Source organism: Copidosoma floridanum, unplaced genomic scaffold (assembly GCF_036245765.1).
Source record: "Copidosoma floridanum isolate Cflo_tuat_1 unplaced genomic scaffold, Cflo_Japanese_pri ptg000007l, whole genome shotgun sequence".
In the NCBI taxonomy this organism is placed as follows: domain Eukaryota; kingdom Metazoa; phylum Arthropoda; class Insecta; order Hymenoptera; family Encyrtidae; genus Copidosoma; species Copidosoma floridanum.
The window spans coordinates 1226160-1248597 of record NW_028321884.1 but is presented as its reverse complement, the minus strand read 5'-3'; the positions used below and the strand labels follow the sequence as shown (position 1 = coordinate 1248597).

At 46.9% G+C, this 22438-nt stretch overlaps 1 protein-coding gene across 1 annotated transcript in view; it reads right to left on the bottom strand.

The window, feature by feature from the left end:
* Positions 1-22438, bottom strand: part of sns (sticks and stones) — a 76712-nt gene that overhangs the window by 41465 nt on the left and 12809 nt on the right. Inside the window, exons 3-4 of the mRNA XM_089588838.1 lie at positions 10576-10719; positions 10027-10200 (exon numbers count right to left, since the gene is read on the bottom strand). Coding sequence (XP_089444964.1) covers positions 10027-10200; positions 10576-10719 — 318 coding nt within the window. The remainder of the gene's footprint in view (positions 1-10026; positions 10201-10575; positions 10720-22438) is intronic.

Genomic DNA, 22438 nt, shown 5'->3' with positions numbered 1-22438 from the left:
CCATTTTACGCGTCCTCGTAATTTCCACCCCACCCCCCAACCCCCGGTTCGATTGGACTTGGCTGGAGTACTCAAGTCGAGAGCTACTTATTAGCATTAGCTGCGGCGGTCCGAGCTGTTTTCCACGAGGTGATGAATAAAACGAGGCGTCGGCGTCGAGGCCATCCGGGTCATGCATATTGTATCTCTCTTGGATGGAGTTGCAAAAAAAAAAAAAAAAGGACGCGTTCGCATTCTCGGGAGTGCTGTCCCCGATGTTTCCGCGCGGGCATTACTACGTGTCCGTTGCCTCTGCTCGGGTGTAGCGAGTGCTTCAGTTGTTTTTTGATTTGGTGTAAAAACTTTTGGTGCAACAATCGATGCCCCTCCGAAAAATTGAATGTCTGACTATTCGTTGACTGTACTACTGCGGCCGGCCGGCATTGATGTTTTTTTATTTTTTTATTTTTTTATTTTCAAGCAAAATGCCTATCATCATGATCGACAATGCCGTGCAAGTGACACCGCGAGTGTAATTCCAATTTGAGGTCGTCGCTACTCTCTTTTACGGTGCCAACAAACGCGACACGGAGACAAAGACAAACACGGTGTATGGAACAGAAACACGAGAGAAGGAGATAAAAGAAGCGAGTTCGCAGCAGTCAAAACGCCCACACGAGTGCTGGGCGAACAAATTCCATTTCCCCGCGTGAATCGCGCGAGTAACGAGCTGCGACTCGCGCGTGTAAACTTTGCCCGCGCCCTATTAACTGCGTTTCGCTTGGCTTGCGCTACACCAGCAGTGCCGGCCGTCCATCCGACTCTACCGAGCCATTTTGCCCTCGTTTGTTTGTTTGTTAATATTAAGTTGGCCTACGGCATCAAGTTTGCGTGGCGCGAGGCTGACCGCACGGAGCATCGAGTTCTTACGGGCGCGGGAGGGCGACGAGAGCCTTTCCAAAACCCCTCGCGGAGCGGAAAATTAAAATTTCTGCCCCACCCCCCTCCCTTGGTGAGTGAGAATGGAAGTGCGATGGAATATGCGACAATGACGGCAGTGGGTATGTATGAAGAAAGGGCGACGAAAAATATAAATATGAATACAAGCGGCGCAGCGGGTGGAGCTGGATCTTTTGTTCGGCGCGCCGAGGTAACTCTTGAATGGCCGGCGCCAAAGTCGAATCGATTTTCAGGGCGTTGCATCGCGTCTGCCGCAGCGCGAGAGCGTCGTCGCTGCGTCGTTATACCTCCCGTATCCCTGTATACTTGAGCGTACGTACATGTACGCGTTGCCCCCCACCCCCACATTTTCAAGAGACCGTTACCTATACGTGCACCGGCAAGTAACGCCCGCGGGGATTCTGCGATCGTCTGCGTGCATGTGTATTAATATTACACGCACGGCTCTGTCTCTGTGCTTTTCTGGATGATTCTCCCGCACAGTCTTATGTTCTCTTGGATCAAAATTTTTTCATGACCAACGCGATCCGACGTCGAGGTGTAGCTGCTTACAGAGACAAATATACTCCGAGCTGAATTGTCATCTGCTTTGACGTTGGAGAAAAATATTACACGAGTTTAACAAAGAACTTTTTTTTTTTTCTTTTCTACCTCAATTGAAATTTTCTACTCTACCTGAGCTCTTTAGTGGATTATCAAGTTTTCTTGGATTACAATTTTGTTTCCACGTAGCGGGTATATTATGGAATAAGCTCCACGGAATGCATGAAAATTGAAAAAGCTCGTAATATTTCACGGCGCGCGGTGTTGCATTGGAAATTAAATGAAGGAGTTTTTTTTCCCCCTCAACAATAAAATACCTCTCTTTTGTGCCGATGATGTCTCAGTTGATAAATATATAGCAACGACTCATCTAACAAAGTTTTTTTTTACCCCTTGCAGCCACTGGGCATTTTACTCTCGCAATTAAGATGCACAGCATTCCACGTAGGTGCACCGCACTGATTTGCAAATTCACACGTATAGGTGTACGCACGAATGCGGGCGCCCCTATAGAGACACTTATCCTCTTCCCCATAGCCGCGCGAGTACAATTACGAGAGAGATTACACGATTGCAAATGTGATATTGCGCGATGATCGTCGTTGCGTTTGATCGTGCTCGCGCTTATCAACTGCCGTCCAACGTAATAACGGCATCCCTCTCTGTTCCTACCCCCGGAGCAAGTGACCAACCGCTGCCCATCGGGTTTATTACTGGCCAAGCGCCGGATTACCAGGGAGTTGGCGTGTACGTATCCCTAATTGGTATACACCAACCTGCCGTCGGGGATCCGTTTGTTTGTTCGTTTTACCGGTACTTTTTTTTTTTTTTTTTTCGTCAACAGGCAACATGTCAGTATGCACGAAAATTAGTTTACACATCTATGCGATGAGTTTTGCAATTTCACGGTGCACAATATAATCCAACGGAACGAGTGTGCCTATGTGGTACGGGTAAGTATTTGCTTGGTCGTCTCGTCGAAAATTGCGCGCGTACGTCGGTACACGGTAAATGCACTCGCTTTAGCGAACAATCAGCCCCCTTTCGACCTATTTCAAGGTGGTAAAGGAAATTCCAGGTGCAGACGGGGGAAAGACTACATTGCTATACATACGCGGGCGTGCAACATTTAAGCGAATGCGCTGGCAGGACGTTTATCTCGGAGCCAAGGGAGGAAGTGCGTGACGCGCGTGCAGTTTCGATTCCCCGGACGACGCGGCACCCTTGTTTTATACAAGCCTTTCGAGAGTCACCGAATCGCCTCCGTCTATTCAATATTTATTGGCTCCTTCCGCGTTGGTTGTAAATTTAGCTTTGGAATTTAATTTCGAGCGGATTTTGTGCACACACGTCACCGGGTGCACGACAACAACGCCATACGGGTGTTTTTGGATCACCAACAATTGAGATTCTTTGCGGGCTTTTTTTTAACAAGCCGTAGATGGCAGATTTTTTTTTATCAACAAGGCTCGTGCATTGCGCGGTGATTGATGGTTGACGAGCAACTACATCGACGATCCTGCAACTCGCGCTATACCCCGTTATTTCTGCTGCCGCTGCTTTTCCCAGGAGGCAAACAAAAGTTACTCGGCTGCCAGATACTTGGGTACGTATATGCACACACACACACACACTGCTGGATCTTTGCTAACCCATTGTTTCCAAGAGAACGTCGCTCTCCATTCACGCAACTTCTGCGAAACTCGGGTGATTACCGTGTGCATTTATATATGTATATACCTACCTTTGAATCCGAACTCGTTATTTTCCCCGTTCGCTCGTTCGGCAATTGTTGACGCACCCTCTCCGTGCGCTAAAACAGCGGAAAAAGAAGAAATATCGTACCCAAGTAAAAACGAAGGAAAAAATAATATACGTGGCGAGCCTCCGAGAGAAAAAATACCTCATACAATGCCTGCGAGAATGACACATATACATACGTACATTAAATTATAATTAGACGTACATAGCCGCGACGTATTGTGCGCGCGTACCTACATGTATAATATAACATATAATATTACGTTACATGTATATCGCATCTCGATACGACGGGACACGCGAGATGAGCTACTTACAACTGAACGTTCTCACATCGACGCAAAGTATATACACGTGTCTTCTTTGTAAACCGGCGCAAGAAGAAGAAGTGGGTGCATTGTACACACGCGATTCCCCGTCGTCGCTCGAAATTAACAGTTTGTCGAGCAGATATAAATATATATATACATTGCACACCCACGAGGCGCCTGAACTATAGCAATCTGTCCGTGTGGGTGCAAATATTTCATATTAAACGCACACGAGATGCCGGATTTTGAAAAGTACACGCCAGAGCGCGCGCGATAACTTTGGCATGCGAGCCAGCCCTCGAGCCAACCCCTCTCGCAAAATCGCATTAATTCTCATTAGCCTTTGGGAATTTGCGTTTGTTATATATTATACCGCCTACCAGCAGCTGGAACATTGTTTGGCTGATAAACTTTCTCCCACTGGCTCTTCTGGCTCACTTTTTGGCGGAGGGAGGCGCGGGCAAATATTTCAACTCGGCTCGAATTAATTTCGCAACCCTTGACGGAAATGTTTGGCTCGCGCTGTGCCATTCCACGCGGCATAGACGTATGCACCGGCGGATGTAATTTTTGCCGAAAAAACTGTGCCATCGAGGTAATCGTACAGGAATTATTGTGGATTAAAATTGTTATTATTATTATTGTTTTTTTTTTTTATTCAAGTGTACGACGACCAGAGGTAAACAACTTGCCACGTTTGACAGACAAAGGGGATGAATAGCTAATACAGCAAGCAGCTTCTCCAACGTCCAGTGCATATTGTACATGCACGTCAGCACAAATATTGACGTCTCCGCACGCGAGTGTGTAGTGTGGTACTCTGAAGGTACACCTCCGTGGCCGCCGAGTGGCTGTAAACATTAGACAGCTCTGCTCTGCTCCGCTGGACTAGGTACATAATATACACGCACTGGAGGGAACGGATCGCCCATTGTACGCGCATGGATGGATGAGTTCAACGAATGTGCTAAACGCGTTGTTGGAAGGGAAACAAAAAATAAGCACAAAAAACCCGTTCCCTGGTAAGAGGGGCAAAAAGATGTGTGCTCGGTGTCGCGCTTACAATAATACACGTGAACTGCAAGCTGTATTATAAAATGCGATATTATTTCATTAATATACCCAGCTGCATTGTGCTGAAAAAGGAAAACGAGGAGCAGCAGAGCTCTGCAGGGTTTCTGTGGGAAAGGGTCTCCTGCGCGACGTATGGGTCTTTTTTTTTCCTCTCCATCCTCGCTCGCTCCCTCGACAATGTCAATGTTTCCATTTCTCTCGCTCCTCGCGGTTCTTCTCCGGTTTTTCATCATACCTCTCCCCCGTATAAGCTTGTCTCGCCTCGCGTTACCCGCTCACCTTTTTCCCGTTCTCTCGCATCTTCCGTACGCTGACTCCTCCCCCCCCCCCGCCCCTAATTAAATGAATCTCGCTCGCTCGCGCGTGCAGATATATATGTATGGACGGCTATTACGTGTGCTCTCACGTACGGATACTTGACGCGTTGCGCCACTACTCGGGGGGGCTTTGTGTGTATTTATATATAATATACCCTATGCTGTACAGGTCCGCGACCGCGACGACAGAAGAGAGATAGAGCCGTGTGAAATTTATGCGTGAGAATCACATGAGCCGGGTCGCGCGATATAGTGTGTGTGTGTATGCTGTACACGCCTCCGCCACTTCTCGTCCTCGCGCTCTCGTGCGTGTGCTCGTCATTATTAATACTTATTACATTTTGTACCTTCTTATACGGTTGCGCAAAAGCTATATTGTATATACTGTTACACCTCGTTGCTCTCGCGTGCGACCCCGAGAGCGTGAAATGAGCTGCTTCAGGTTGGGCGGCGTGCGTGTGTGTTTACCCATATGGGCGCGCACCCTCGGGGGTGAGTGTTCATCCACTTTTCTTGAAAAAGCCCAGCTCTAAACGCTCTCTGCGCGCGATGCTTCTCGCGCGTGGAAACGAGTGGTTGCGCAAGTGTACCCGAGAAAGCCAGGAGCGCGGGGGAGCATTCTAATTGGCGCTCGGAAGTTCATCGTTGACGTAATTTCTGACTTGACCCCTCTCTTCTCCAACAATTATTATGTAGCTTTTCTCCGAGGTGTATGGACAAAAAAAAAAAAAAAAAAAAAAAAACTGTTCCACAAAGAGGACATGTATTTTACGATAATCGGATTTGGACTAATTGGGCGCGGGAGATTTATACCTCGACGCAGAGCGCGGCTCGAAACTCACGTTACATTTTTAACGAATCCAATTATCACGGGACCTCGTGGCATAGAGGTAAAAAGTAGGAAAATACCCCCCGCGCGGGAAGAAGGTACCAAAAAAAAAAAAAAACGTTCAAGAAAAGTCGTACAACCACAGCGGGGGAGATAAACTTTTGATCGCAAATTTTTCCTTTACGTATGGGCATTTCCAATAGCGCCTGGTGGAAGGCTTCGTACTACTTATGTGTTGTTTTTTTTTTTACTCCACGCAACAAACAACTTTTTGGATCGGACTCGGGGGAAAATACAAATCAAAGGTCTCTGGGTCCGAGTAAACATTTGTCAAACGTTGCACTCGTCTCCTTTTGAATTTCATGAGGACATAAAACACACAGAGGGTCAGTTCGAGGTGGGGAGAAAAGTTGTAAGATAACAACGTGGCGGGAAGCGGATAATCTGAGATTTTTACCTCGAAAGTTATTATTTTTTCTATGAAATAATAACACGGTCGCTTACAGATCTCGGAAGGTTCGAGTTTATTCTTCGGGACACGAATCAAACAAAAAGTGGTGCGTCCCTGATGGAGGTATATAGTCAAGCCGCCCTCCAAAGTCCGAATGGCATTAAACTTCGGGAAAGGGGGAGAAGCCGTGCAAAGACCGCAGCTATACGGAAACTAAAATGTTCCGGGGGGGGAGGCACAGGTAAATCCTCTTAACAACACGTTCCGCCGGAGCAGTTGAGATTTCGGCGGCGGCGCGACACCGAGAGACGCGCCTATTTACCTGCCCGACAGATTATACGCAATCGCCCCGTGCACCGGAAATTTCGCGCTCCTCTTCGCCTGCACGGCTAGTCACGCGAAACTCAATTACGAGCTCTCCCTAGCTCCGATGCCAGTGCGCTCTGTAACTTCCTGTTTATCTCTCGCGCGGCTAAATCTTTGTCGGCGAACTTCACGCAAAGTTCGAGCGTCGACGCACAAACACCTTTTGTAGCGCGAAAACACTTACGATGAGTACAATTTGAACTATAGGTACCTGTGCGCGTACGGTAATTGGTAGTCAACGATTGGAGGATAAATTTAATTACTTTGGGCTCCGACGGATCGGTATCGAGTGTTGATCAGACAGTCATTGTTGTGGGCCCGCCTTCGGTGTTGGGTGACGTACAGCCGTTGACAAAAGAATAAGAAGGGATCCTTGTTTTTTCTCCGTGTTTCTTTCATTACGGATACACGACGACGACGGCGCGCCGGCAGTGCTGTTCTACTGTTTCATGCAGGTAGGTAAGTATATTGAGTTTCTCATTGTCACTGCGTTGAAGATGAGAAGAGAAGGAGATATAATCAGACAGTTTTTTTTTTTTTTTTTTTTTTTTTTTTTGTGTTTAATTTCGTCTCCTATCGGCTCTCTTGCGCACCACAGCCCTCGCTGATCGATAGGGAATCTTTCAAATAACAACAGGAGATTTTCCAAGAATATTTTTTTGCCAACCCCGCTATAGGTGTCTCGTTCTTTCGCAGCGTAAAAGTATATAAAGGACACCTTCAGCTGCTGAAAAGAATCTTTTTTTTTTGTGCCCCTAATTCAACTTGGCTTCGTTTGTGTCGGGAAAAAAAATTACTTCCTTTGAGTTCCGTTCGGAGCTCTGTATTTCTGCTCTCTCTTATCGATTCCTTGTACTTTTTCAAGATAAGGGTGCTTCTGTGTCGAATCCCACCTACTTCTAACTCTCGATCTTGATTTTTTATTTATTTTATTTTAAAAAATGATTGATTATTCCATTTTTTCCCGTATTACTCACTTATACGGTCATTCATCTTCGCGCAAGCGCCACAATTCGTTCTTTCTCCTTGACCACGATTTTTTTTTTTTTTTAATTCAACCAAAGAGCAGAAGGGAACCAAAAAAAAAGCGAAATGCCCAGCCATAAAAGGCGCAAGAGGATTAATTAGTTCGTTAGAAGCCGGAGAGTGGGAAAAAAAAAAAAAAAAAAAAAAAAAAACCAAGAGCCAGAAAATAGCAATGCCCGTAAGGGTGCATGCATTCGGAGAAATCTAGTTAATTTTTACGAGTGCGACTTTGCCCCAACAGAGGTAGAGCCCGAACGGAGACTCGACTCGAGGGCTCTTTTCGTATAAAAACTCAGCCACGCCCTTCTCCAAGGATATATGTATTTTTTTCTTCCCTCCTAAACAAGTGGAACTCCGACAAGAACAGATATCGGAGTGATCTCGGATTTGTAACTTTTTTTTTTTTTTTTTCCTTGGCGTTGCTTTCTAACTTTGCGATAAGCCCGCAACGTCTATGGCAAAAGGAAGGAAGAACCCGACTTTCATAAAAAGCGCGATACTTTCGCTCAACTACGCCCAGAGTTTTTTTTTCGCCCAAAGAAAAATTACGCGCAAGGATCAGAGTGAGCCGCGCGTCTATTTGCCGACGATTACATCTATTATTCGAGCCGCTATCCGAGCGAGCGATCAAAGCATGTGTTTTTCCTTCGCAAAAGGGGGAACCGAATTACTTCATGCAAATGAGCTTTTGTGCCAGACACGTATCGCTGCTGCTCTCAAATGTGACGCACAATATACTGTTTGATCCTTTTCTCGTTTGCGCGGCGGCCCATCACAGGTATACGACTCGGACCACAGAGACGAAGGATAATGAATTCCCGTTGTTGTCGTCCTTGTTACTCGGGATCGCACGGGACGCGGGGGGTCCCAAAAGGACAGAGAGCAACAGGCGTCTTGCAACACTATGCTCAACAGTAGCGAATAATGTGGACGTAATTGGTGCGATTGCCCTGCTTTTTGTTTTACTGCAGGGCGAGGAAAATAAGGTAATGAATTCATAGATAAAGGAAGAGATGGGGAGAGGGAGCTGTATAAGGTGTGAAGTATAATAATATCATAAATCCAAGTGTAATTGCCATCGTTTTTCCGTCAAAAGGTCGTTGAGGCGCGTGATTCCGTTTCCAATTGCGAGGCAGCGCCGAGAGACGACAATGACAGCGACGACGGCTATCCCGAGAAAAGCTCGCTGGCGAGGGGGAGAGAAAGGGAAAAGGCAAAAGGAGGAGGAGGAGGAGCACAAGAGATAGCACGAGAGCCTCATAACTCGCAAGCTCTTGTTCTTAAACGCACTCTTATCTATGCCGAGACACCGGAGGGGGAGGGGAGCAGATTACGTCCCTCCAACTCCTTCTTTTGCCTTTTCTCTCCTTTCCGCTGCTCCGGTCGTGCGGATCTTATAGTAATAGCCGTGCTTCCCTCCTGCGTTGCCTTGTACGCGTTGCGACGGTGTTTAGCGCACTTTTCTCGCGAATCTCTCTCTCTCTCTCTCTCTTCAAAAGAGATCCCTCTCGTTCTCGTCTTATTGCACCACCACCCTCCCGGCTCCTCCTCCACGCCCATTGTTTGACCTCTCGCGCGCTACTCTCTGTGGCTCCGCTCGAACCGTGAAGACTTGTTTTCTTCTCTACACAACCTACCTACCTACTTTTGCTCTTCGTTCGCGGAAATACGGAACGTACGGCGCTCTCGCTCGAGCTCGGCTTTTACCATCCACGTATTTATCAATTCTTCTTTTTCCCCTCTCTTCTTCTTCTTCTTCTTCTTCTTTGCTCGACGTTTCATTAAGAAGATTAGAATTTCGCGCGTCGAGCCGTGAATTTTGCCGCTGGTGCAAGCTCGGCTCGACCGAGCGTACCAAAGTAGGTATATAGGTATCACAGTGACACGCCGCTCGCGATAACTTTAAATTAAAAACCTACCCCCTCGGCTTGCAAAGCGCCTTTTTTTTCACCAAACGGTAATGTAATACAAGGTGCTCCATATATACGCATGGGACAGCAGCAACAGTTTAAATTAACACGGAATAAATGCAACCCAATGCACGAGCTCGCAGGGGTGAACAGAAGGTTAAAAACCCGCTGTGCAGTACCCCATGTATAATAAATAGCAGAGGCGATCGATAAACCCCGAGGTAGGGAGGAGGGGCTTGCTCGCCGTTAATCGGATTTACACCGGCCGCAGCAGGCAGTTCTGTGTATACTCAGTTTGAACGAGGCCCATGAGCTGGTGATTGAATATGCTTCCGTGTATAGCGAAAAGACTACCACTGCCGGGGTTGAGTGTACACGTACTCCCTCGGCTTAGTTTGGATACCATTTGATGATGTTGATGATAATCGTAATAGGATAATTATACATAATCCATAGATGGATAATTTATATAAAGACAAAATAACGAGTATATACTCACAGAGCACGGTGAGCTTGGCGTTGGTCCGGATGGGCTTGATCTTGCCGTATTGGCCGACCTGACACTGGTACTCCCCGTCGTCGCTCAGCGTCGCGTTTTTTATGTTCAGATTGTAGACGCCGTAAGATTGATCGCCAATGATCCGCAACCTCGGGTAGCCAGTGATTTCGCCGCCTGCGCGTTATTCGTACCGGTCAGTCTTACACTCGGGTCACTTGTCAATTGCGACATGGGGTTATTGGGGTAGATGGTTCTATCGCCCAAGGGTCATCCGAGTAAACACACATTGAGACGTATGACTTTTTTTTTTTTTTTTTTTTTTTTTTATAGAATATGCATTATTTTAACGATTGTAAACGAGGTCCTTGGGCTCGATTGTACTCGCCATCTACCTCGTATACGCGTGCAGACAAGATTAATTTAATTGAGCATTGATTTTTCTTTATAGTGGATCAACATTCATTTTTTTTTTTTTTTTTTTTTTTTTTTTTTTTTTTTTTTATTCAAGCAGCGTTGCGATGATAAAATAAAAAAAAATGAAAAACTTACTCTGTGTGACGACGAAGGCGAAGCCATCCTTGACCCATTGCACGTTGCCCATTTTATTGTTGACCTCGCACGGCAGGGTAGCCTCGCCTCCTTCGAGGATCGAGGTGTTTGACGGCCGTACCCTGAACGACTGCTGCACCAAACCTGCAACGTCACCAACACAACGCGCCCATTACATATTTATACATACGTCCATTATATATACCGTATACTAATAAATATACTGGCATGTTGTGTTTCCAACATATGTATACGTATTTATTATGCACCGCATTGTTTCAATATTGTAGGGTGTACCGCGCGTACTCGACGCCAAAACTGATATCTCGCGGGATCGATGAAAATAAAAACATCCCAACAACCGTGACAATAGAAATCGTGAGCGCTCTCAATCACCGGAATAAAGAATAACTGCTGTCCACACACGCGCACACATGTGGCCGGCTCTAATGATTTCCGGGACCTCTATGAATTGAGTTCATCATCGATTCGGGGGGGATCACACGCACACGCGGAAAAGCAGTAAACGACGCCCCCTCCCCTCTCTTCCAATATCGAAGGGGGGGGAGCGTAATGGCTCCCATAATTATTGCCCGAGAGCGCGAACAATAAACCAATAATGAATTCCAATCGATTGATTAATTTTCTATTTCCCCGTGAAAAAGGAAATACGCTTCCAGCGGCTCCGCGACCCGAGCTATACAGCTACCGTCGGTTCTGTAGATGTGTTGCCACAGAAAAACGACGCCAATACATCAGAATGCAGCCACGGGGCGTGAAAAACTCCTCGGAATTTCCTTGTCGCTGGCTCTCATCCGTCCGGCCCCGGAGGACACGGGCAGAGAAAGGAGCGAGAGAGTCGCGGGGACTCGGTACGCTAATGAAAATATCAAAAGAGACCGGGAGGGGGGGGGGAGGAGAAAAGTGCGGAGAAGCAATTAAACCGATCGAGCCGCTGTGCCGGAGGCCAACAAACGCCACGATGAGGAAAGAAAATTTCCCCGAGGATGTGTATGTGCTCGGCTAACTTGATTCATCACTCCTGTTTTGCCTGTTGAAGGTAATACGCGTCATGATTGTTTCCCGGGGGAGACATTTTTTTTGAATCAGTGGAGGGAGGGGATAAAAAAATCGACCCCACTCGTCTCATCGAGGGTTTCCGAAGGTGTGGGTGCGTGGCGGTGGATAAAGAGATCGAAAAATCGCAGTGCAGAGAGAGAGAGATTTTGCGGAAAACTCGTCGGAGCGTAGCGCGTCACCGTTCCTACTGCCATTGTTGTTGTTTTTGTTGTCGTTCGTTCGCGCGGAAGCTTATTTGCCGGGAGAGCCTGTGATTTTTCGTTTTACCGCCGATGCGGAGGATTTGCCTCGAGGCCCTTATCCCCCTCACCCCCCCGCGATAAGCCCCAACAGCGTCGACGTGCGTCTCCATAAATATAGGATTGGCGCGAGAGATGCATCCTCGAGGTTTCGAGCGGACGCCCCCCCCCCCTCCAAATCGGCTTACCCATACACTCCGGACGGTGCATCCGTACAGAGGAGCGCCCGGTGCAGCTCTCGCGGGGGTGTCCCAAGATTTTCCCGGACGGGGGAGAGTGAGAAAAACGAGCGGAAGAAAATGGAGGCTCCGGACGGGCAAATATTGATGAAGCTGCTGGCACTCCTTTCAAAGTATACCCGCGCGCGTGTGTATGCGCCAATTGCCGCGGAATTCATAAATCCCGTTGGGAAAGCGAGCGGGAAAAGTGATGGATTCGCCGGCCTCCAAAGAGAGCTCTCAAGAGATAAATTGATGAATTTCGGACGAACGGAGCTGTTTCCCCGCGCCCTCCTTCGCGCTTTGGTTTGTCTTTCCTTTTTTTTTTTGCACTTTGCAACGCGATGGTGGCTTAATTATTCTCATCCGAGCGATGAGAGTGCTTACTTGCTCCCGGGAGAAGCGGTGGAATGGAAAAAAAAAATCATCCCTTTTATATCGCGTTTGGTGCACACGTACCGCGTAAAAGCGGCCGTAAATTCAAAGGGAAAATAACTTGATAGGGACGAAATAAAACAAGCCGGGACGAGAGGAGCCCACGGTCCTCCCACGCGTGTGCGGAATAAATCGGCCGAGTCGGCGGAAAGTGGAGACGCTCGCTAGGAGGATGTGCCGCGAGGGAGCTGAAAAAAAAAAACCGCCGTCGGAGCTGTTTTATCGTAGGGAGAGGGGGGGGGGTGGAGAAAAGTCCGAGGGTCAAATGAAATATGGCACTTTGTTATTGTCTTATCAAACGTAAACGATGAGAGCCGATCGGACGATTGATGTGCCCATTTTGGTCCCGCGCGACTGTTGTTCCATATTCAATCAAGTTTTCCGTCCGACGGCCAAGATTTATCGAACGCTCAATCCCTAATGGTGAAATATTGTTTTTGTTTGCCGACGACAGGAGATATGTACACGAAGGAAAAAAGCCACCAAAGAGGGGGGGTACATTATGACGCGCGATAAAAAGCAAGGCCAACGGTAGATACATGTCCATGCAAAGTAGTACGAGTCCGCGTTTAGTCAGACGGCTCACGTCAAAGTCACGTTTCTTGGGTCCAAGGGCAACGTGATGCTGTACTATCTAGATCTTGCGTAAAGACTCGCAAACAAAAAAGCCACTACTGCATACACGAGATGACGTATATGTCTATATATATATACGATTGCCCATTCGCTTGATAGTCAATGTAACAAGAGAACTATCTGCATGGTAATTTTAACGTATGGTGTATCCTAGGGAGAGGAAAAACAGAGGGGTGGAGAGGAAGAAAAACAAAGACTCGAGCGAATGGCAAAAGTGAAACACGGGTGCGGTACCGTGTTATTATGAAAAACAGCGGTAGAACAGCCGGGAGGAATTTTCTATTCGATGCACGACACGACACAACGTCCGTGCACGTGGAGAGTTATATATATACACATGAGGGTGAAAGCGGCACAGTGGCCTCGGGGTTTTCTGCTCGCAGACGCGTGTTAAAAAGCTCCACGGAGGAGGAGCCTGTACATCCGAGCACGTATAGCAGAGCCGGTTGCATCAAACTTCGTCCGCACGAGCTTGTTAATTTCGTGAAAATCGTGCGTCGAGATGAGGAGGAAGAGAAGCCCTACACGTTCGCCGGAGCCAGCCTCGCGTAACGCGGGAACCTGTACAATGGAAGATCATCGACTGGGGCGGGAGTTTTCCAGCTATACAATGAACTGGCTTGGTAATGCACCGGTTTTTTTTACGTTTACCCAGAGCTGACGACTTTTTATTTTTTCTATTCACTCGCAGCCATCGTTTCACAAATGCCAATCTTTCGGCGAACCCGAGATTTTTTGGCCTTTTGTTTTAACTTTTTTATCAAATTTTTTTATTTTATTTTTTATTTTTTAAGTACCCTTAACATGAACATCGTGAGATTCAACGTTATTTTACCGAATAACTTAAGTTAGTTGAATTTTCAAAATCTAAAATTACATTTAAAGTATAAGGAAGCAGCTTTGCTTCATTGAATTTTTGCTTTTCTGCCGAATCATGAAAATTATGAACGAGGATACGCGTGCATGGAAACAACAGCAACGAAAAAAAAAGAAAAGAAAAAAAAAAAGCTGTTTGTCTGCAAGGTATAAGATAAATGAATAAATAATTAAGCGCGTCAGCAGCCGGGGCGGATTTTAATGGCAGAGCGCGTAATTTGAAATTCCAGCCTGTCGGTTAATATTATCATTATTTAGCGGAGTAATTTAATTAAAGCTCCTTTGGAGGGAGAGGGAGCACCGCAGGTGGCAGAGGCAGGTATTTTTCTTTGCCTCCCGTTTGTTCGAATATTCCCAGGAAACGCCTCTCTTTCACGGGGCGCTGGTGAAGCACGAGTAGCACGCAGTGATAACCGAGAATCGCTGCGCGTGCACTTCGAGGCATAAGGAACGGAGAGGGAGTTAATTACGCTAATTAGAAAGCGTTGATGCGGGCGTGCCCCTGTATACACGCGAGCGCGACGACGGATCTATACAGCCCCACCCCTTACTACCACCACCCCAACCTTGCTCCCCGACTGCTGAACTCAAATTGCGATGAAATAGTAGTAATGATAATAATAAACGGAGCCGAGCGAATGAGCTAGCTTCTTTCCCCGCCTCCTCGTCTCTGCTGTGGGATTCCCTTCCGGTTCACCCTCCAATGGATATTCGATATTGAAATTCCGTCGATCACAACAATCTTTTCTTGACTCCCTACGACCAGAGCTGCGGTTCGTGTCTGATCCCCTCGTTGATCCATCCTCGGTAATTACGTGGACCGCGAGAATATGGCACAATTGTACGGGCAAATCGTCAACGAGCATCCGAAATCGGCATGAAGCTGAAACCAGCAGCCAAATTGTAGGTGCGATACCCAAATTCTTCATTGGATGCCTTTTTAATTTCCAGATAAAATCAAGGAGTCTTTGTTTTCAGCTTCACCAAGTTAGCGTATGTTTCATTTGTACATTGATTTTCCTACGCGTTTTTCTCTGTTCTTGAGATTTCACAAGTCGAGAAAGAACCTATTTTTCCTCGATATAGATGTAGATACTTTGTTGTTTCGTGGTGCATCGCAACTGCCCTCAGATCGCGGATGATGATGAATATGCATTGTGAATTTCATTGCGAGGTCAGTTCCAGCTGGCGTTGATCAGAGCGCGATCGCTAATTACTCCCAAGGCGGGATCTTTTGTTTTTGAAAAAACACAGAGCTGGTATATCTGTATACGAAAACGAGCCGAGCGAGCGTCTGTTTATTCGACCTACTTAGCATCTTATTTTGCGTCAGCATCAGAGAAACGAGGCGAAAATTCAAGACTAGTTTTAGCTAATGCAAAACTCCCCCTACCCCCCTTTTTTTCACCCTTTGTCTCGCGTCTCTTGCTTTTTAACGACTCGAGCTAAACGGGAGCAATGGTTTCCATATTCACGACTAACTACGAGCGCACGGACGACGCTCTCTTTAAATATCATACACCCACATCGCAATTAGAAAAGGATGAATACGTAAGGGTTTCGAGCATCAATAGTAAAATCGCGCGATAGTCGTCTCGCCACGCGTTTTCACACCAGTGTACATCTCTAAGAAAAAAAAACAAGCACAACAACTCCGATGAGGAGGAGTATGTACTAATTGCCTCGGCCTGCTACACGAGCGTATAATTCATAGCAATTACGGGGCTCTCGGAGTATCGAACGTACGGGCGCGTACAAGCACAAAGAGGGAGAGAGGAATCAAATCTTGAAGCCCCAAGCGCTCGGCATCAGGGCACACGCACACTCAGGCGCGCTTCGCGAGAAGAGCAAGCTTTGATAATTAATAGATCCAGCTCGCGAGCGCCTCTCTACCACTACTCCGAGAGCAAACTGTTGATAGCCATTGGATGAGCCGCGCGTTTACGTACACGTGACGAGTATGCGCCACCACACCGGGGCGGGATTGCCTCCGATCGATATCGTCCACGGCTTGCCGGACCCTCGTATAAACAACCCTCGTGCCGTCGCTCACGAGTCCGCGATGTATACCGAGTTGCGTGGCATACATAATCGGGGCCACGGTGCAACATTTCATCGCGTAAACTTGAGAAAGGGCCCAAGCCTCAAACTTGTAATCCAAACAGAACAGCAGCACCAGCAGAGAGAGAGAGGGAGAGAGTATACCTGCATGCCTGCAGCTTGGGTAAATTGAGAAAGAGAGAGGAGACGGCGGGGGATGACGTCGCGCTGCAAAGGGAAACTCCAGCAGTGTAGCGGGGAAAGCCCCTTCGGCGCGCATACATCGAATTACGCGCGCCAGTTTGCCGCGAAATGGAGAAACTTTGGGGTTGATGGTATGGTGGTGCGGCACAGCCAGCTCCGTCGTCTCCTTTGCCCCTGACGAATGGGCGCCAAATGATTTTATTACACCTCAATGGATGCGCGCGCCCATTTGACGTGTGCACCGTCGCGACTTTCCTCGATCGCGGCGTCTTTGGGAAACAGGAGCTCTCTAATCTCCGCGTACGTCCCCATCGGAATCTTCTTACCTTGGACTCTAGGCGCATACGTGCAATTATTCCCAACCGAGGCGAGAGGAGGGATGTTTGCGTGTGTACACGCAGTCGGAAGTTCATTTGAGTCCTCGAAAAGCGAGCCAGATGAGAGGAATCGAGAAAAGTATAAAGCGAGTGGGGAAGAGAATCCAATAAAAGAGGGTCGGCCAAAGAAAAAGAAAAAAAAAAAAAAAAAAGAGGTTGAGGCGCCAGGGCGAGCCTAAGGAGGAACTTTATTAGATCTCGACTCGTCGGGGGATGACAAAAGAAGAAGGAGGTCCGCCGGACGTTCGGCGCAGCTTCTTTCTCGCTCCAGCGTCCTCATTTATGAGCAAAGGACCGCTGGAAAAGACAATTATACGCCAGCGCTGAGTTTTAATCGTGCCCACGCTTTTTCTCATGCCTCCCTTCACCTCAAGTATTTCCTCAGTCGGACCATTTTTCATCATCCCTCTTTTATTTGACATTCTCGAAATAATGATGCAAAAAAAAAAAAAAAAAAAAAAAAAAAACAACAAAAAAGGACCGAGGAGAGACAAGGAGGAGATCTCGGTCAAGTGGTTGCAAAATACCTACTCATCGGAGAGTCGGCCCGCTTTGACCGTGCGTCGCTCCTTAAAAAGCTATGTAATGAGCCAACTAGCTATTTTGTATACCAGGAGCTTATGGTATTGGGGACACGCGAGGCAAAAGGGACGCATCAACGCTCAAGATGCCTTTCGAGGGCACCAAGGACCCATTGACATTTCGCTTAAACGAGCGCATGGAAATTTTACTCCGCACGAGGCTTGAGCGCGCGACCGATAAAAAGTAGGTGCCTTTTCTCCTCCCCGCTGTTTAACATTGATCAGCACCTGCGAATCTTTCTTACCAGGCGTCCCTCGATGACGAATACTCGTATATGAAGCTTCTCCCGGACAGTTTTTACGCGATAAATCCCATGAATTTCTTGTTCCATCGACCGTACAATCAAGTCCAAACCCAAAATCGATCCACACGCAGCACGATTATGGCTCTGTTTATGTTGACGTTGCCGATGGGAAAACAGAGCGAGGAAAGTATAGCGGAAATCAATGGGAGTAGCTGGGCGTATAGGCAGGTTTTCCATCGGGCTCATAATAGCCTAATTATTCATCCCTCGGCAGCCGAGAGGCGGAGGAATACGCGTACAATAATGGGATTATCGAGGGCTCGCCTCGGCCGCAGTCACCCGAGACTTATGGGCGATGCGTACACGTATACATATAATTAAACTCGAGGCTCAAGACTAGCACGGGTGCACACGTACTTGGTTATAAGCGTGTGAAAACTTTTTCAATTGAATGCGCGAGGGCGCGCTTTGCCGCGATGAGCCACTGATATACCTGTAATTGCCACAGCGGAAGTCACGTCGTGAGTACACCGGATATCTGATCGTGAGATACAAAACTTCTTCAAACTCTCGTCCATCATCATCGATTGGCGAGGAGATTTTTTTAAGGGGAAATTAAACAATACTGTGAGTTTTTCCAAAAATTTGTGCAACAAATGTACTTCAATATGATAATCTTACGAGCAAAGGAAAAATGTTTGACAAACCCACGGGGCAAAATAGAATGTATTATGAGGCGGCAAAAGGAGTAAAGCTCCGTAAAGCGTAAGAGAGAAAAAAAAAAAAAAAAAAAAATCAACGGAGTAACGAAGAAGCATTTGATTATGAAAATGTTCAGAGCTTATTTTAAGCTTGCCAAGTGCACACTTGTGCGACCTACGCTTTGGCGCACCCGATGGGGAAACTGCTATAAGAGATAGAGGGAGAGAGAGAAAATAGAAGAGGGTGCAGACAACGCCGAGGGCGACAGATTAAATACACACGTACACGTACGTTGCGCGTAAAGACTATCTCTCTCTCTCTCTACTACGTATGTATATACATACATACCAAGCAGTGGAGGGTAAGAGAGAGAGAGAGAGAGAGATAGGAGTTGCAGTGTTAATAATGCATTCGCTTAATTAGCATAATTATGAGTAATCAGGTGCTCGGGGGGAGGGGTAAAAAGGTAAGAAACCGTGGGAGAGAGGAAGAAGAAGCAAAAGACAGCAGCATAAGCTAGTATTATTTTTCCTTTAGATCCACCCCTCTCTTCGTCTGTCCACTGTTTTTCTACGCTCATATATTTTTCTCAATTCCATCCTCATTTAATAATTAGTTTACTCTGCGCTTCTCTCTCTCTCTCTCTCTCTCTCTCTCTCTACTTTTCTTTCATATTATTCTTTGTCCCTTTTTTCGTGGAAAAGTTTCCCACGGCTGCTTTTTATTCTTTAAACACTGAGAGGTTTACCCGCTCGCTATACGAGTATGGGTACTTGGCGCGGCCGCAAAAATTACTTATTCATCGAGCGAGTGAAAATATTATTCGAAAAAAGTTATAGACACATTCTGCAAATTAATACCTGATTACGCAAACTGCAAGAGGCAAGGAGGGGGGGGGGGGAACTTTGCCAACGGAATAATAATTTACACCAAAAGTTGGCGCGTCACTTTAAAACGAATTGATTTAATAAGCGGAACAACGATTTATTATTAAAGCGACGAGTGTGTTTTGCATTTCGCAATATAGGTATACTTATTTATATACAAAAGTAAAACATGAATTATGCAAATTTGAGAAAGTAGGAAAATCTTGTAAGCATATTTGAGTTCGAAACCGTGAAAAACCACTACTCGCGAGCAAATTATCGCCGGCACTTGGTTGTAAGACAATAGTTGTATTTATATTTCACAAAAATTATACGTAAATTTTTTTTTTGTAATTTCATACGTTGAATCGAGTGATATATGTGCAGTAAAAAATATAAAATGTAAAATCTCGAACTCTGCCACTGCCTCATATTCATGTATTGGAGAAACCATGACGTGGTGCAATAAAATGCATCGCTCGAGGGAGTTGAAACGCTCGAATCGGCCATTCATTGTAGCCCCGTTTTTTTTCAGATTCTCACGCTCGACTATACCAAAAACTCGTGTGTTTGGCAACGAGACCGTGCGAATAACGAAAGTCTGCTCCGAAGCGACGCCCGATCCGTTGGATTTTACAACCAAATGAACATTGTTACTAGCTGGTGTTTTTCAATAAAGTGGAAACATTTTGTAATATAGACCTGTACCGCACGCATACACGTTTTCATGAAGCAGGGAAAAAAAGTAATTCAAAAGATAAAAAAAAGGCTGGACAAGTAAGAAAGACGAGGTTCTTTTGAAACAAAGCACCGCAATCATGAGATCGGACGCGTGCGGCCACGAGATGAGGCGCTACACTTTCGACAAATGCGCGCCTTCGTCTCATGTGCACGGCTCACGACTTCCCAACGCGCGTGGGCATATATATATATAAACACCCCTCAGCGAGGAATTTGTAAAAGGTCGCCGAGGCCACACTCGTTAAACGCGAGCCGAGCGCGAAAGAGTTGAAGAGTTGGTCGTCCTGCGGTTGCATTATATTAAGTACGCGCAAACGAGGCTGGCGCTGGAAAAAGGCGAAAGCGACTTTGGAAACGACGTATTTTGAGCTCTTGCCGCGGCTTTGAAGCAGGAAGGAGGGAGGGAAAGAGGAAAAATGTAATTTAATGCAGCGCGAGGGGGTTGTGTTTTTTTTTCCTCCTCCGTCGGCGCGCGCTCGCCGAGAGCCCTCGAGTCCCTCCGGCTCCGCTGCTAAGAAAATATGGTGTACACTCTTTGCAGCCCTTTGCAATGGAGTCGGGCACCCGCAATTATTTTCTTCCTTTTGTTGCTGTCTACCCAAAGTCTGAAAGTATACCCAACGAAAATTCACGTTTTTTTGTTTTTTTCATTCGATGCCACACAGTATCCGGTGCTCGCTCCACGATAACATTCGGGTGAATTGAAATTACGCGCCGCGGTCGAAAATTGAAGCCGATGGAATCGCGATTGTGATGATATCCATCGGTTTCGTGTATTCGCGCAGTCACGTATCCAACGTAATAATGACACCACGTGCCAGTGCACGCGTAAGTCATTGCACCGCGGTGAAATCGCAGGATGTTTCAGCTGCTCGTTCATTCGCACAGAATGTGTGTAAAATGAGTTTGTATACGAATACGTCTGTTCCTTCTGTTGTTCCCCGTGTACTTGAACTCTTTGTTTATGATGCAGGTTTGACGCTTACCTTGCCAAAATGAACTTTTCCTCGCCCCTTTATAACTGCTTCTTGGTAAACTAAAACCATTATTTTTCTCCTAAAGAAAAAGGTCAATCGCCAACTTCCCGTAGTGCTAGATTTATAAAATACATGGCTTTTTTTTGGTAACAGCTTGAATAAAACTGTTTTGACTCGAAAAGTGTTGAATCGATTGTAATGCAGACATACATCTTAGCAAACCATAACTCCGGCATGCGCTATTAACCTCGAGCCAAGCGCAACTGGCTGAGCGAAGATGATGCGCTGAGAAATGGACTGCAGAAGTGCGCAATATACAAGCGGTGAAGTGATTCTCACGGTTATTAATTTCATTACGTCTTGGCTGCCGAGATTGGGTTCACCCGATACGACGAGTGTGGGGTGGGTGGGGCACTTGCCGTCGCAACACTAATCGCTTTAGCAAAAGAGATAAAGGAAAAGCAGCGAGGTAAGGGAGGGATGAAAAGAGCACAACAGTACTTGCTCCACCTTTTCTCATTTTTGAGTGGCAGTCGTACATACAGACACACACACGCGCGCGCGAGCAAGGAGGAGCTAAAACTACAACGAGATTTTCAAGATTCCTCGACTTGGCGGCCGTTAGCTGCCACTCTGTGGAGGGGGGGGGAGAGAGTAAAAGGGGGATCTTGAAGAGGGTTCGCATCATCCATTTTGTCCTTAAAACCGGCCGGATCTCTTTGAAATCGGATAAAGCCGGAGCAGTAGCCCGAGAATGGAACCTGGCTTTTCCTCCCCTCCGCCACTCGAGTCCTTCTTCTCCATTTTCTTCTCTCGTCCCGCCGCTGCTCACTGCACTGTTCGGCTGAAATTTGACCTACTACCTTTTTCCCCTCCACCCTCTTGTTTTCCATACCCCGTCTCGTACGCTACTTGGAGGTCTATCGAGGCACCGATCAGAAGAACCAATCGGGAAAAGAATTGATTGCAAACCCCGCCACGTGTGTACATAACGGGCAAAGTGGCTGGCCGCAAAAAGAGATCCGGAAGTCTCGGTCGAAAAAAAGGGGGATTCATATGTGTGTGGGTGTCAGTGGGGTAGTCAGAGCCAACGCCGATGCATTATGAAGGTGGTCCCGAGCAATCCATCCTAAAGCACTTAACCCGGTTTCGCGGCTCGGTCTTTGCCGCCCTCCCTGCACCTTGTGGCCCGCAATTACGACGGAGTGTGATTAACGTCGAGAGCAGCTCTTCCCACCTACCGCGTATACGTTATTCTTGTTCTTTCTTTCTCCGCCGTTGAAAAAATTCTCACCCACGCCCATCACAAAGAGAGGGGGGTTTTCGACCCCGTCGGTAATCGAGATCCGCGAGTTAAGTTCATTGCGACGCGGGAGAAGAAATTATTTGAAAAGTCGGTCTGGCTGGCGTGAAATGTGACTTTCAACTTTCCCCCCGGCGCGAGTTTTTCAACTCCAAGAGTAAAGGTAACTTGCCCCCCCCCTTCCCCCCATTCCCCAAAAGTCGAAAACTTGACGGAAGATTAAGCTCTCGGCGATCTAACGACTCTCTGCGAAACTCCGCGGAAGCAGCAACTTTGCCGATTACTGCGACCATTTGAAACGCAATCGAATGCGAAACGATAAATACCCGATTCACCGGGTCCG